Source organism: Opisthorchis viverrini (genome assembly GCF_000715545.1).
Source record: "Opisthorchis viverrini unplaced genomic scaffold opera_v5_142, whole genome shotgun sequence".
Classification (NCBI taxonomy): Eukaryota; Metazoa; Platyhelminthes; class Trematoda; order Opisthorchiida; family Opisthorchiidae; genus Opisthorchis; species Opisthorchis viverrini.
In genome coordinates this window covers 1029228-1046751 of record NW_008751797.1, presented here as the reverse complement: position 1 = coordinate 1046751, position 17524 = coordinate 1029228, and the positions used below count along the sequence as shown (strand labels likewise).

Genomic DNA, 17524 nt, shown 5'->3' with positions numbered 1-17524 from the left:
TAACAAAAATCTTCAACGTATCGAAAGTTATTACGGTATTTACACTGTAACTCGTATTCGCTTGGAATCCATTTTCTTTCTTTCCTTTTGGTTTGGATTCGCTATGAACACCAAATATTCAGTTAGTCTCGTAGTTCGTGGTTTCCAATCTGGCATTCCTAAGACTTCCCAAATGACTTATTTTTTCTTTTGTGCTACTTGTTGTTTGCTGATAGTGTGAAGAGATGTGTGAATTTTTAGTCGAAATTCGGTTTTTTTAATACTGAGTCACTTCGATCCACTTGAAGGGTGCGCAATATCGACAAATTGATTTTATCTTACCAGCCGCAACCCGCAAAGGCCTCCAGTTTCAAGTTAAATGAGAATGAATAGCTTAGCAATCTCTTTTGTGCAAATAAGTCGGTTCATTTGTTAGTCAACTTACTCAAATATTGGGGCAATTTTCTGACACACTGGTATGAAATCCTATCTACTATACTAATGTATATTTTACCTGCAGGCTGATAGGTAGATACACAAGGCTCAAAACGAGGAGGTTCAATATCATACGCGGTACTCATCGGAGATTGACTTTTCTGCTTGTGTAAAACGGAATTAGGTAGCGGCCGGGTAAATAAGACAAAATACAGCAGGTAAAATTTGTCGGTTAGCAGAATGGTCGTTGGAAATCAGTGTCTATTCTAAGAGCTGCTCTTTTCTTTGGAGAGACTCAGGAATATGGACACGACAAGCGCGATCAAACGAGGTGCCACATGGATTCGTTTATAAGCGTAAGTGTATAATTGTCCACTATTTGTGAGATTGCGGCACACGTGACCATTGAACTTGCCACCTGAACATTTGTTAATAAGAATATCCATGCTGCAAGCTTTTGTCTTAGTACACTGAAAAACCTTGGAATGAGTTTTACGTATAGGTCCTCCAACTAGATACGGCTGGCAGAAAGAGAAATATAGTTCCCATATCGTTTGTAGAGTATCGTGTTGGAAGCACGATCGAAAAGCTGTCCTTAAAACATATAAAAAGTATCTGCCACTAAACATTTTGCTGGCTATCCATTGACATGTCATCTATTTTTTATAGGCCTGACTTTCAGATTTGGGATGGATGCTTCTAAATTTAATGTAGCATGAATGTGACGTTGGGCGAACACCTATGGAAAAAATATCATGTGACCTCACGGACAATACGTCCAGAACTGTACGCGTGCTCAAAACAATTCTGTAAATAATGTGCGAGAGCCTGACGGACTGTATTCGAAATTTCAGCCAAATGTCTCAGTAAATTGTCGTAGATAGAGCTTGTATAGGTCTCCAGGTAGACCCATCTTTGGGTATTTTTTGCGTTCTGCTAGTAGGCGTGTCGTTTCAGTTCCAGTAAGTTTGAACTGGGTTTAACGTTATTTGGAAATGAAGCCGTGTAACAAGAGCGTAAAGTCTTCTCGGACCCGCGACTGAAGGAGTGGCTCTATATCTTGTCCAAATGCAAGTTAGGCACACAGCTGTTTATCCGCTGTGACCGAATGACCGAGTCTTCAAATGCCAAAAGAGATGTCGTGCCCCAAAATTTCGTGAGACGCGCAACAGTGATGGTTCCCAATAAGGGCGTAGTGGCTAAACCGTGATCGTTGGCTTTTCGAAAAAGGTTGTTTTCACTGACAGGACAGAAGCTCAGATCAAAGGCCTCTAAATTTTATTATTCTACGAAAAGACTTTCAGTGGCTCAGAACGAACGTCAAATAACCTAAAGAGTGGACTTTCCATCTTCGAACTCATCATTCGAGAAGCCAGCTAAGAGGTGATTAGTCGATTTGAATTCCTTAAGGTGTGAGGTGCTTGAAAGTGAAAGCTAGTTTGACGCTTGCAACGATGTCGTCGGTCAAGCGTCACCTATCTTTGCGTACCTCACATGCATGAATAACAATAATCACCTTCCGGGGGTCAAACAGCTCATTCAAGGTTGAACCATTCTGAAAAATTCAGGGATCATACAGACATATCACCCACAGAAAAAGCCCCGGGATTTTTGTGGAGGTTTCGTCCTGTAAGTGAAGCCGGACCATGCTGAAAAGCCGAGAAGCACTGTACAGCTGTTTCATCCCTATTGGGAATCATCAGCAGTGCGCATCTCACGAAACTCCGAAGAGTTTCAAACCCGCGACCTCCGGGCTTGTAGTTTGAACACTGAACGATGAGCGGCGCTATATCCTCTCTAAGTGCGATTTAATCACACTGCTGATCAGCCACTCGTGGCCGAGCTGTTAAGTGTTCAACCTACTAGCCAGGAGGTCGTGGGTTCGAGACTCTTCGGAGTTTCGTGAGATGCGCACTGCTGATGATTCCCAATAGAGATAAAACAGCTGTACAGTGCTTCTCGGCTTTTCGGCATAGCTTGGCTTCACTTACAGGACGGAATCTCCACAAAAATCCCAAATCTTCTCACACTACCAACAAGCCCAGAGATTTCTGTGTGGTCTAACCATCAAAGGAATTTTGGAATGAATCAGATCATAGGCTCATGGTGAATTAACTTTTTTCATGACCAAGTATGTTATTTGTAAGACCATATTTTAGAGTAACCGCCTAAAACTACAAGGGAAATGTAATTACTTACAGGTAATATGGGCCAGAAAGCTCTCAGACTTTCGGGAGTAAGTAATATTCATATATTGCAATTCTGCCTCACATTCCAAAAGAACACTTTGCGTTAGCGGTCTCAATTTTGGCCACGTGGCTGTATTATCATCTGTGACGAATGTCCCGTTTCCCCACAGAACTCGCATGCGTGCTCGGGTATGTTCCCTTGGTGCATGGGTGGCGTTGCAGTAAAGAATGTCGTGAAACGCTTGAACACGATCCAGTGGAGAAAATTGAATTTCCGGCGAGGGGTCTATAAAAGGTAGAAAGGTTAAGCATTTGTGACTGGTTGCTAAATATTCCGCTAATATATTTTGCTTCTAAGTGCCTCAAGATAGGGGGCTTCCTGCAAAAGACATGGGATACTTACACGGATCGGTTTAAATTTCCCTATGGAAATCTGTTCGGGCTAAAATTCAAGAAATATAAACTAAGATTGGCTCCAAAAGGCAGAAAATAATACGGCACATTAAAACGCACCTCAGTTAAACACCAAAACATCACAGCACGCATTTTAATCTGGTTTCATTGCACACTGAGTTCAAAGGTAAGATTTTCTGGAATCCTGAAATGCTACCTGGCAACATCAAGGCTGCATCCGTTCCACTTTAAACTTATTTGTTCTTTCATTGTTTTGTTGTGGCATAGCATCAAATTCTTTATCCTCTTTTAATGGTAAAAGCGATTATATCTAAAATGTTAGGCAGAGTGACCATGATCATTTAGGGCTGTTACGAAATGCTTCATGGTGACGCTTAATTACTCACTGCAAAGTAAAATGTTGTGAATTAACATGGCACCATTGCTGATTGCTTCACAAACTATTTTGCAGTCATAATTTTACACGCTTTTAGTGAAGTGGCATTGCATCAGATAAACTCCATCACCTCACGCTAGCTGAACTTCCCACAGTCCACCGATCCATTCTCATGCTAGCATACAAATGCCATGCTCAGGATCAGAAACTGAAAACTGAACGTTTATACTCGTTATTTTGGTATTCACGCGAATCGCTATGAAGGTGCGAAAAATGCCCACCCATGCTGTCATTCAACACAGATTATTTGCTTGACATGATTTCTACTGACAGGAAGGTATCTATCAAGATGAGTGCTGTGTTTTTATTTTGAAATCCCCGTAGTCGGAAAAAAACAGATAGCGGAGATACCATGTAGTAAATTGTTACACTCATTGTGAGCTGTTCGCTTGTTCACACGCAGGCACTGACTTGACGCTAGTAACATTGGTGAGGCACCATATTTGAGAACTGTTCCAACCAAGTACAGAAAAGAACACAAGAACTGCCTCCATCTAAGCTGACTGTGCAGACAGAGTCTGAACACTATGACTGACACTGGTTGACATCCATGTCAATTTCCCTGTCAACAGTTGTTGGGCCGCCGAAAGCTTGTGCATAATAATGCCAACACAATTAGTTTGCGCCTCATCGTTCCGTGTTGTTGCTGATGATGTTGGAACGTTCGTTACATATGGGCTAACGGGGCTCTGTCTGATGTACCGTCAGAGCGTGGTGGACTCTCGGTTGGCAATCGGGTTTCTCACAGAGCACCCCACGGGCCCTTAAAAGAAACTACTTCATGGCGGGCATTACCCCGTCATAAAGAGATGTGGTGAGGAAACCTTGAAACCATGGACGCCTGATAAATAACAGGTGTACAAATTGTGTAACCAATGTGGAAAGCCTGGAGAAGCAAACTTGAAAAATGCCATGTGACGGAATAGGCGGATGGGCTTGAAACAGTTTCAGAATGGTTTCTTAAGAAATTTTGTTGTCCACACCTTCCTTGTGTTATGTAGCTCCGTTCATACCACGACGCTTCCGGAGCCACCTCAGCCTTTGTGATGGCAGATGTTCAAAAGTGATCTTCCTCATATCCCTGAAAATCAGGGGCATATAGGCCCTTGGAATGTACATTCTGCGTGCTTGTCGTTGTAAGTCAGCATCTCATCGTAAGAACCCACCTTGACCATGACGTTGACATTGCATGTTTTTTAGAGACACGGATTCACATTGCACCAAAATATCATTCATGGAAGTCTCATACTGGTTCTCCTTTAGCAGCTGAACTAATATTTCGGGCCTTCACAGCCTAGCTGTTGCTTTTAACAAACGTATTTTGGGTACCATTATTGTCCAGGGTGGCGACAGTCAGTTTCAAAGGCTCTCCAGTTTACTTAACCGACATAACCGGCGACGCTGTTACCTCTTCGTCAGGCTCCACTTCAGTCACGATGGCCACGACAAGAGTGATCAACAGTGCACACACCCGATGTTTGTGTGTGTGCGAAATACAAGAAATGGTACTCCAACACGGACCATCCATCACATCCGCGGAACATTCGGCTCAGAACAACGTATCAGAACCGACGATCGATTGGTCAGCTTTACCGCATTCAGCCGACCAAAAGTATTCACCACACGTTTCCAGTGTACAACGATGAATCTATCCTCTTGATATTGTACTGACGGTCTCACTATTTCCCGAATAGAGTACATCTTGGTACCAGCATGGTCGGCATCGCTGTAGGCCCTATCGTGGAGTACAAGCGGAGAATAAATTCCGTTTGAACCATATACTCGCAGATGTAGGGTTTGACCCTCACTCACCATTAAAATATACCAAGATTTACAAAGTGGATCAAGATGAACGACCTCGAAATTCCCTTATCCTGGATGCAGCCACCAGCCAGTTTGACCCAAAACCGCCACTTTCCAAGTTCAAACCATCTTTGTTGGCGAGTCTGGTTCCTTCTAGACGGGTTCATACAGTAAACCACTGAATCAGATCTTGGAGTTACATCTCACTGCCACAAGGACTGGATCTCCAAATGAGCCACCCAACACTCAGTAACGATTTTCATGTGGAGGATGCAAGATACGTATTGTTTATGTTAACGGAACCCTCGTTTGGACAGTTGTCCTTCTGCTCTGGCGTAATTATTCTGGTGAGTTAACACTAAAGGAGTGGAGGCACTGGACTCGAGCTTCACCCTAATTAAAGCTTATCATCAGTGAATTTCTGACATGTGAGTCAAGCGCGTTACCACTGTTCCATCGGCACACGTTGAACTCATCTTTATTTTCATGTCTGAACGCTTGAACGATGTACTGAGGGCTAATCCACCACGATTCAGGCCAGCGGCAACGTAATAAAAATACTCTTCGACTGACTGTGGAAAAAACTTGGGAAGATGGACCTAGCACGTCAAATAAATACTGAAATACCGATCCAGCTAAGAATATATTTTTAACCACTGCTAAGATAATTGAATTGCTGAAGAACAAAGCGTCTTTAAGAGAAGATGGTATCCCAGCAGAATTCTGCCAGGCCTGTATAACCGGAGTCTTAGAACCCTTTCAAAAGCATCTTGCCTAATACTTGACACGATACTACAATTGGTGGCAGAACGGTTTGTAACATTTGCCGGTAGATGGATTTCGTAGTCATAATCTTTACCATTTTAAGATTGTGCCACCTTAGAGAAACTGGTGGACCACAAAAACCGCGTCAGAGATTTTCGTGCAAAAGAGTGTATTTGCCATATATCAACCCTAAACTGCTTTTCGAGACAATACTGCCATTCTAGGACCAGTCACTCATTGTTTCATTGACTTCTGAGCCGTTGTCGGCTTAGTCAAAATGGTATGCACCTGGTCTAGTATGAAACACTGATGGTGTCCCATACAAGCTGCCGAATCCGATTGGAGCCTACCACTCAGGCACAAAAGTCCGAATATAAGAATGTGGGAAGAGACTGAGGCGTCTGGTGTAAACGCTGGCTAACAGCAGGGCTACCCACCTTCGCCAATCCTTATTGGTGTCGCAAGTGACCGAATAAAGTCACACAAATTACTACTCATACCAGTGAGAGGAAGAAGGCCTTCGCTGCGGAGTTATTTATTAGGAAATGCCAACTAAACAGTTACAGACTATTGGACAGGGAAACAAAACTCCCACGTGCATCTTATCTACAAAAACGGAATATCCATCCTCTATTTGAACGCGTCTTCCTGAACTTTTTTGGATATTCATTGACTGTTGCTCAAATCCAAGCAGTTGCTACAAAGCGACTCCACAAAATCCGTAATAGATCTCACTTTTCAAGAGACGCAATGCAGATTTACGAGAAAACGTGCTACTCGCATGCTTCCCCCGTCACCAGCAGTGCTTACTGCCGTTTGTCATTTTACTCGCCATTGGCAGCTTTGACGAGGTGAACATGAAGGAACAGTTATAGTAGCCCCCAAAGTTCATCCCAACACACAGGCCTGACCATCAGACAAAGTCTGTACACACACTTATATACTTCATATGAGAAGCGAATGAAATTTACATAAGAACCACGCAAAGTTATGGTGTTTGTTTCATGGCACACATTCAATTAGCGCATCAAACTACTGCCTACGTAACTGCAGCGCAACCACTAAGCTCCGAGGAAGCAAGTGTCGAACAGAATTACTTTAAGTCTGACAAGTCAAAAACGATTGATCTGAAGTATTCGAGCTCTGTTCAGTCACTCTAAACTTTGTGGTTAACTTATTATCTGTATTAACATTACAGAACACCAGTGAGTGGTGACACTCAATTTAGTCTTGCACTATCTGTCAGAGTTTCAGTAGTAAATCGTCTCCGATCTAATGGGGGCTAATTACTGTCTGGATGTCATCACACAATTATGTAGGATGGCTTCTATAATTACTCTCCCCGTTATCGATCATGATTCTCCGGTGCAGATAACGCCGTTACACTCGTTATCGTCTGCAATAAGTGGTGCGGTGCAAGTTGGCTGTTCTATGTTCTTCTTCTGACCACAAACCATGAACGATGGACACTATTTCACTCGAACACGCAGACATAGGCAAAAGTAAGGCTTTTTGCTCGAGACAATTCTGATTGAAACTGACCGATAAACTGTCATTTAGAAGCATATGGCACTCTAGAATAGTTCATTTCATAGAGATTAACGAAGCCAATCCCGTTTTCTTGTAGGACCATTGGTGTATGAATATGTACGAAACATGCGCCATGTGGGATATAAAAAGGCGGGTTGCGAATTATCGACCCATAAAAATAACAACAAGCCTAGTAATACTACTACGACGGAGCGACAGAGCGAAACACGAGTTTCGTAATCCACATATTCTATATAAAAATTGATGGATACGTCGTTCCACCAGTTAAAGATATGATGAACATTGTCACCGGGTTCCAAGTATATCCACCCCTTCCGGGTCCTACGTGGATGTGAAAGAGACAAACCAAAAGAATCAAATCATAGCATCAACAGAGCAGAAGAGGCCGACCAATTCTAGGAGAGATAAATGCTCCAATCAGCCTTCCTGTCGGTTTTCGTCCAGCGCTTGCATGAGCAAACTATGGAGGCTTTCTTCGAGAAACCTATCCAGCAATAACAAGAATTGCACCAGACATTCGTTTCAACCTGACCGGAATCATTAGCATTGTTCGTAGACAAGCCACCTCTCTGTGCTTAGCTTAATGAATGAGTGACTTGCATTGTAGTGAAAATGGATCTGTGATGTGCTCAAGTAGAAATCGTTTCGGGATTAATAAACCCTAGTAAAGTAGAAACAAACGCATCCTGTGTTTGTGACGAACACTGGGAATATCATCCCTTAAAATCACCCTTGAGCATAGCGTCCGCTTGCTTGTGATGGCCAGCAGCACAAAGACCTATGGTCGCCAGTTTGAAAACAACGGGTTGAACATAAAACCACATAAAGCTTGGTACTTTACTCACCCACAAATCTACATTACCTCCCCAATGTTGAAGTCACTATTACAGTGCATTTCGCAGCATGCAGCATGAAGGAACTGCCTCTAGACGGGACGCAAAAATGCGATGTTAATTTGGTTTATATGAACCGACTAAAGCCGTTTCTTGAAAAACTACCTTACTTTGGTACCAAAGAATGCCAGTAGATGTCGATGTGAGATCAGTTCGACTACTTGTGACAAAGAGAAACCTGCTTGAAGAAAACTGCAGTATTTTTTCCCTCTATTATACGCAATATCCTAAAAACATCAAGTGTACCCACTATCCCGCTGGCGAAGAACCTACAATTACAGCCAACGTAACTTTCAGCACGGTTACCCTTGAACCAATATGCACAAAATGGCTCGGCTGCAGAGATAATCCTCCTTGACTGAAAGAAACAGTCACCCCTGAGTTGAGTTGAGTTGAGTTGAGTTAAGTTGAGTTGAGTTGAGTTGAGGGCGCTTAATTGGAACGCACTTAATGTCTGCTCTGGTGTGTAGGCTGATTGTTGCGTCAATATCCGTTGAACGCTCTATCAGAAAAAAATTTCATGCCTGCTAAGCTCGCTTCTATAAGCGTGTTTTGCACAAACTCATGGGATATTAGCTTTGTTCCAACTGTTTGTGTGAGTAAATCCAATCTACTTTGAGAGACCCAAATTCATTTGTGCCCGGCGTTTTCACCACCTACAGGTTATGCTTTAGCAGACTTGTCACAGGCCGTCAAATGAATTTCGTCTAAGCCTTCGAGGATCAGCTACCTTAAGGCTCGCTAAGGTTGTTGGAGTAGATCCAACAAGACGTCCTCTGCGGGAAGGGTAGCAGCTTTTTTAATTTCCTCAGGATGACTCATACTTGATGATGCAAAAGAGCACCGTCTTTCCTACTTCACCAGCTAATACAATCTATGGTCGTGTGGTCAACCATTTTAATTCGCGATGAATCCCGTCTGTCTGTAACCGACGAGCCAATATGCAATGCTGATATCTACCAGCATCCTTTTTCGTACTATGTTATCCAAACCTCTAAATAGAAATAACTGTTTAATCTGCGTTTTCTCGGTGGATTTTTACCTTCTTATCAGGCCGGGGATTCACAATACGCTCGCGGTAAAATCTGGTCGAAATTCTTATACCACAGCATCTGTGATTAATCGTTTCCATGTTGGTCACCAACGAGGTAGTAGATAAAATGCAAATTGCAGCACCTGTATAAATAGATGTTAACGACACTTACGCACTTGACTGAATATCCACAGTTTCGAGAAACATCGTTCTTCCGCCCACGAGGTGCAGCGAAAAGTGTTTGTCGAAATGGCCTCAGAAAAGTTGTGTACCGTTAGCAAGCTGCTGCCTGAATCATGTTTGCTAACTTCATAACCAATTTCCCCATTCAGTTGCATCCAATTTAGCTCCGTCGTACTTTGATTATCCTGTAGATCGTTCCAGGAACACTCAACACTAGGGATTTGCGTATCTAGCAGGTAGCTCAGTGTTCGTGGCCCGGAGAAAAATAGGTCTAATCCCATTCGATCATTCACTGCGGTAGGATTACTTATTTCTTGTGAGATTCTGGAAACGACCGGCTCTATTTTGTAAACGAAAAGAAGAAATTTCATTTAGTGCCCACTTCTAAAAATAATAAGCAGCGGTCGATCATAGGTGAACGTTAATTCCGAGAATATAGTCCGAAGCAGTGGCACAGACCATAAGACAACTTGACTCCAAAGTGCATTGTGCGGTGAAACAACTGCTACAAAATGAGACTTACCGAAGAAAGCTCCTCTGTACTAGAAGTTTTCTTCAGCAAGGGTAGATCCATAGTTCAACCCATCTTACGGAGACGTACCACTTGGAATCAAACAAAACACATTCCCGTACTCAAGCGCGTGGTTTAACTATGTAACGACGACCACCCTATTTATCTGCATGGATTTATACTTGGACGGTCCTAAAGAGGTGACTTATGTCACCAGCGCTATCATCTTGAGCTGACCCAGCTGCATCGAAAATTAAGCCCCAGGACAGTTCAAACCATTTGCATCAAATGAAATGAAGACATCAAATGATGCCAAACAGTCCAATATAATTATTTATTTTCAGCTTATATTCACACCCTTAAATAACCTCAAATGCTTCCATGGGCTTCTGGCTACTGGAAACGTGCAACCCAGAACAGACAGTGAACCATGAGATGCGGCTTAGCAGACATTATGTAGATTTGTCGAGCATCTGGGTTTTTGGTTCTCAAGTGCTAACACTGATTGAAATGTTAAAATGTAAAAGATCCCCACATGAACCGTTACGAATGACATCAGCGAACGGAGCTCCTCAAAACAGATGCAGGGTGCGTCGGAAAATATTCATATCATTGCCAAATTATGACATCATGATGGAGGGTTACTAAATTGGTGAAGCAATTTTCTAACCATTAATAGAGGCTTCCTGTTCAATGAATGAGTGAAAAAGGCAACTGTATCAAAGACCAGCTGGAATCACAATAATTTAAAAACTACCAGGTGGGAATTTTTACACATAAAGAACTTTCAGCAGTGGGTATTTGGAGTTTCCACGTACTTTATTGTGTTGCTGAGGGAAATGGTTAACAAAGATGAATGAAAAAATAAGTACCTAGACCTGTAGCATTTAATTAATTTCAAAAAGTGAGTTCACCTAGAATGATTACCCTGCTATTGATTCATTTCGAATTTTAAAGTGTCCGCCTTCGTATCCCATGAGCATCGTATGAATAGAATCAAATCCAGTTCCCGGTGTATTCCCTAATTGCATTTAACACGGTATTTTCTAATCATTTTTGTTCTTCTTCATTTACTTGTATTAAAGATTCACGTTTTTTCGTTTGAATGTACTGACAATTGGCGATCGTTTCAGCACGCCTGCAAAAATATTTGCAGTGCTGTTGGGTATATGTCACTAACGTCACTTTATTTTGTCCTTCCAATTGAATGGAATGAAAAAAGGCCTATTTCTCAACACTGGGCGAGATGGCTCAAGTGGTTCGAGCGCTAATTTACTATTAAAAAGGATTGTGGTTTGAACGCGACTCTCGACCTTCCCTGTCTAGACTTGGGCAGCCTGGCAGTATCCCAGCCCTCGTGCTTCTTTCGGGTGGCATGGCAGCTAGCCACCAGAGGATTGCAACAACTGAAAGTTTTTTTTACATTTTATTTCCAGACCAGGGCATTCGTTACGCTTTCCGGTAAATAACATTCAGCATTACACGAAAGAAATAACTTTAAATTCACGTTCAGATCATTTCACAACTGGTAGTAACGGTTCTGTTCTCCCATTCATGGAAGAGTGTACAGACTAATTAGTGTGAACTGAAACATGACTGGATGCCTGTGGAAAACTTTTATTTAAAATACTGGTGAGTCGACTGCACAACTTTATTAAACTGATAAACGGTTTAACTTGTGCAAAAATCAGCGCGTGGTTTGTAATCCAAATGACTCATATAGAACATGCGAAAGTTAAATGCGCCATGCTCCTACTTGAAGAACGAAATGTCAGTCTGGCATCAAATGAATGTTTTCTGTATACAAATATGTGATTTCGTTTGACTTCGCCGTGAGAAAAGTTTGTGGTCGTTCTCAGTAATCTTAGTTTGCATTCCCATTCGTAAACTGAACTATAGAATACTTAATAATCCGATGTAAACCTAAAATAGCCTATGATAAATAAATGAAGACTTATGGTGTGGGTTGGGAGTTACCCTCACAACTACAATCTGGATCAATATAGACACTGTTTATTCTGTGTTACTTTTTGAATGCGAGACCCGATCAATGTAATGCACAGATGTGTAGAAACTGAACACATTTAAGCGATACCACCTGTAACTCACATCTAAAACAAGGTACGCCAACTAGATATTTAATTACATTGTATTGTCTGAACTAAACTGACCGCCCAAATACAATGATTGCAGTGACTGACAAATTTCTGGAGAAAAATCTCAACCTAGATTCCAGTTACAGACGATGCTGTCGCCAAGGGTGACATTTAAGTACTCCGTTGTCTACCCTTAAACCAGACAGTGGTGAACGCTAGTGGTGGTCGAACGCTAGACGTGGGGATGGATTTTTATTCTTACTTATCGACTGGCGGAAACAGCATCATTACGCGTAGTCCGTGAATCAGTTTATCCATCTGCAGGGCTCAGGAGCAAAAAAAGAACTATCTACTCCTCCAAAAATCCATTCCAAGATAAGAATTTACCACAGGAAAACCACCTCAAAAAGCGTAAAGTTAATTAATATGACTGGCTAAGGACCATTGCTATACAAATTTGTGGTCCTTATTTGAAGCTCCCTTTCTCATTTACCCAGTTTCTTCTCAAATTATGGTTAATCCGACGTCAGGTAGAATTTTTTCGGTTCATAGAAGAAGCGCCTTCCTCCTTACCCGACTGCTGCACTGTCTGGCTGATGAATCACAGGGTAGCGTTTACGATCGGCGAGGACAAACGTGTTGTAGTTCACGTTTTATCACTTTTACAGCGTGTACGGTGACCTGTAAAACTCAGATTAGTGGATTTCAACTAGTAAAATTTTCCATTTAGGTTCACAATAAATGTGTTATTTATGGGGTGAGATTTTGTTTTGCGTATTTACGTCCTGCCTAGATACTTTGTAGTCAGTTACGTCCACGCGGCAGTTCTTAAATCTATCGACCGAACCTAGCTGCACAGAACAACGAAAAAATAAGTGACGCTGTTTTAATCAACCCCATGCTCTAATGAAGTAAAATGATTTCAAGTTGGCTGAAAATGAGTCTTCTTGTTAAAATGGAATGGTAGAAAGAGGTATAAACTGTCACAAGCCCAAGATAGAACCATGCATCAAGGACACCACTGTCTGGGGGGCAATGCGCAGTTCTAGAGACAGTTTGTAGTTCGAGAGCTAATCATGAATAAATACGCAACGCTAACCGTCAGCCCATCGAGTCCCGGAAATCACTATAATTTATCTAAAAAATTTGGCGACTACACCCTATCCTGTCAGCTAGCAACTGAAGATCTTATGGGCGGTATGTTTCTGTGGACACACGACAGACAAAATTTGTTTGCACAATTTGGCCTCCCATAGGCTCAGCAACCACACCTAACTTAGGATAACGGACGGATTAGAGAGATAATCACCTAGAGTTCATGGCCAGCTTAAATTAAGCGCGTGTGAATTTTGTCATGTCAGGGTGCACCCTAATTTTTGTGTAGATTTACTGTTTAGTTTCCAATGGGAGAAAGACCACACAAACATGTGAGAATAAATTTCTTTTATTTACGACGAGCTGTGGTTTCACAGCTTCTGGGACGAGCCAATACTTAGACATCCAAGCACAGAGAGGAGGAATTAATCAGTGTACAGTTAAAACGTAGGAAAGCGGATGCAGTTATATACCAACATCGTGGTTTGAATTGAACCTATCAGAATCAGTGCGCCGGTGAAAATTCGTGTCATTCATAAGTTAAATGCAGAAAACACACAAGACAGTTCCTTGTCATGAATTTGAAGCATGAAGCAGACGGCCGAATTCTTTCGAGAAATTTTTGTGAGGTCAAACTATAGCAAACCATTTATTGATTTATCTGCTTCTTCTGGTGACTTCACTGGGAAACGCGACGCAGCGTAGCTTATGCCTATCCTCTGAAGTCTTGAGTTCACTCTAATCTCCAGGTCAGCTGTCGGTACAAGTCATCGGTACACTCATCGAATGAGCTGGGTATTTTAGTGATATTATTCCTGTTAATGTTGAGTGGAAGCTGCCACCTTACATTCTTTATTTTCCGGTAATAAGTCTCCACCCTTCCCTTTTATTCACAATCTGTACTAGGACTTTCTTCCTTCAGGCAGCTAGGTGCCGTCATGTATTACTGGCATAATAGTGTCAATGATGATTATGACCGGTACTTAGGTGTAGATGTCTGACGACTGGGCTGTTGTGAAAAGCTCAATGTATTGATAATGTGATGGTTTGATTATGCTCATGAGCATGTCATAAATGTACCGGACGACGAATTGTAGAATGAGAATAATGATAAGTGAAGTACGCTGCTTATGTAGCTGCTCATGTGTTTCCTCTAGCTGATGAAGATTATGCAGCACCACGTGAAACGGTTTGTTATATACTAGGGTTTCTACCCTTAGATCATCAGACAGGTCATACTGAGTCATACTAAGTGCAGTGTGTGTGATTTTGTCACTGCCTTGAAACAGTTTTCTGAGAATATAAGATGTGCTTATCAACACTGGTGGACCAGGCACTTTTTTCACTTCGGTAGTTCATACCTCCCGCCCAGTGGATTGATTGCACAGCGTGAAATGAGGATTTACAAAATACATATAACGGACCATCCTGGAAAACATTTTCTCATTCAGAGGTCACAAAAGAATTCGTACTGAACGTGCATTTTTCCAACCTCTGGTTTTACATGAGCCACTTCTGTCGCTTTTGAAACTCGACATATTTCTTGAGCCTTATACTATCGGTTGACTCTTGGTGTCAACTAGGATGCAGAACGCAACTAAAGATGGTGTACAGCAGTATCCAATAAGAGTATCCAATAACGAGGATATTCAGGATTATTTCGGAAACATCTGGCCAAATCCAGAACCCATAGGGTTTAATTCTTGTTCCAAGACGTGCATACTTACTTTATCCTCACCGTTTGTTATGCCTCTCTTGGATCGAATACATAAGGTAAATAGGTACTTCAGCAATGCAGAAGTACGTCGAAGGGTATTCGGGAGAAATAACTCACCCTCGATAGATGAACTGATCACACTGCACAGGTTGGGTTGGTTTGGCCACGTGCTGCGTATGCCAGTCGACCGACTTCCTCGAAGGGATCTCTTCGCACAACCACGTGAAGGGTTGCAGAGAGCCAGAGGCGATCAAACAATCACTTGGCAGCGAAGTATGAAAACCATTACCAGCAAACTCAGCTGTGCTGGTCACTGCCGTCTTCCTTGTTGGGGACCCCGGGACGGGCCACATCAGTGGCTAGATACATTGTCAGGTACGGTCCAGTCGCGCCCTCAATGGCGCTCGTGCATCCAAGCTATTGCCTTCAATGCATAGCTCCTTTTCCAAACCCCCGCCCACTTGACGGCCCACTGACAGTGCTGGATTTATGTACCAATTTATCAGCTCCCGCCCCCAATGTGCAGCTACCTACCCCCCCCCCAAAATCATCGGTGAACGAAACTACGGCAGCTGCAACCACTGTAGGACAAGTACGCGGTTATTACAGCTGACAATGATGATGATAATGATTGTTTTCCCGCCGAAAAACATAAAAGGTCATCAATCATCTGCTTCTGTGGGAACAACAAGCAAACTTACCAGAAAAATGTACAGTTGAATTGAATGTTTTGTCCTCACAAAGAACAGTGAAAGTTACCGAGATCAAATCCCATGTTTGTGTTGGCAACAATGTACCGTTTAGGAAGGGAAGCAAACCGGATGTATCACCGCATTTGGTGTGCAAGAATCCTAGCGTTCTGAGCTGCGGTACATACCTTATCCAAGAGGCGCGAAGCGGAATGTGTTTGACACAAAATTTCACTGCTTGCTTCCGTTCGAACCGGGTAAGAGCTCGAGGTGCTGACGCACAGTCGAGATAAAACTGAAGGTCATGCAAAATCAGTTTCATTTGTTCCACTACATTGGTGACATCAACACATGAAATATGGTAAAGGCCAGCTTCCAGTTTCTGCGTGTCAAACGTTCGACCAAAGTAACGAACTTTGCTTTGTGGTTCTCCGTAAGTTTCTTCAAACTGCTTGACTGTACAGTTTACACTTTCCTGTATTTCGGGCATACAAACAGTTTTCACTTGATTCGAGCACCATTTAATTTGCCCGTCTACCTTGCTGTAGATTATGTTGTCTTTTGGTGACAGATAGGCTGTCACCAATCCAAACAAGTATATGAATTGCTGGCAGAAATGCAAAACTAGGCATTTTTTCTGACAGCAAACAAGCATACTAGATGGTAGTTTGAAAAAAATCGAAAAAATCAATATTTTCGCGGGAAAGCACACCTTCTGCTTGCGCAGTGAGGATTAGGCCATGCCTATTAAACCAAACCATGCAAAAGATTAAAGTATTACTTTGAACATCAAGCCGTCACTTTTATGATAACTGAATGCATCTCTTTTACTATTTAAGTTTTCATTAACTCCAATTTTCATCTACTTCGAAGTTTGTCGAACCACTTCCGGCCTTTTTCGGAATTGCGTCTGGTAGTTTGAATGGTCACTCCTGAGTTTATTATATTCAAGTCCTATTTCTCTCCGAATATTCTGCTTATAACTGATGTATGTTCAGTTTATTTCAGATTCATTTGCACAGAATGGTTACTGGGGTTATCTTGGAGACGACGTAAGAGGTTTACTCGTAGTTGCACAACCCGCTGGCTAACGTTTTTTTGCCATAACTCTGCCTTGATGCGGCGATGCAAAATAAGGTACTATCCAGATGGTAAAATGAAATATGATAACGATGTGACTGTTCCTACGGAAATGTGAGGCGGTACACAGCAAGTCTGCTGACCCTGCGCTTATTGGTGGACAGTATAATGGCCAATCAGCACTACGTATATTGGATCCATGTTTCGATACCAACTTGGCCTAAATCTAATCCAATCATCATTCAGCGCATCAGAGCACTTATAAACGAACCTCGGCGAAGGTGCAGGCCGTTTTCGATTGCCATTCGTAACAATGTTATCATCTCATCTGCTCTTGGTTCTGCTTGTCACCGTCGAAGTATCAGTGGCGATTCCAGTTCGCAAGAGTACGACTACCAGGAAAAGTCTACTGGAGCTGTCAAAGCATGCAACAGGGCAACCTTGTGATCCACAGAACAATCCCTACTGCGACGAACTTATTCGGAATCAAGGTCAACCGGGTCGGTGGAAATCAGCACCCGATTTATCACTGAACTGAATGTATATGACTGCAGACATATTATTCTGAATATACGTGCTCCAAATGCCCGTGTTCTAACAATTACCTCTTGATGCTTTGTCAACATGGCTGATTGTGATATTTGTGGCTATCAAT

At 42.3% G+C, this 17524-nt stretch overlaps 1 protein-coding gene across 1 annotated transcript in view; it reads right to left on the bottom strand.

The window, feature by feature from the left end:
• T265_14091 (hypothetical protein) overlaps positions 1–16444 on the bottom strand; it is a gene marked incomplete at both ends in the record, with an annotated part of 32977 nt that extends 16533 nt beyond the window's left edge. Inside the window, 3 exons of the mRNA XM_009171986.1 lie at positions 2614–2889; positions 9671–10021; positions 15802–16444. Of these exons, the coding sequence (XP_009170250.1) occupies positions 2614–2889; positions 9671–10021; positions 15802–16444 (1270 nt within the window). The remainder of the gene's footprint in view (positions 1–2613; positions 2890–9670; positions 10022–15801) is intronic.
• Positions 16445–17524: the final 1080 nt, after the last annotated feature.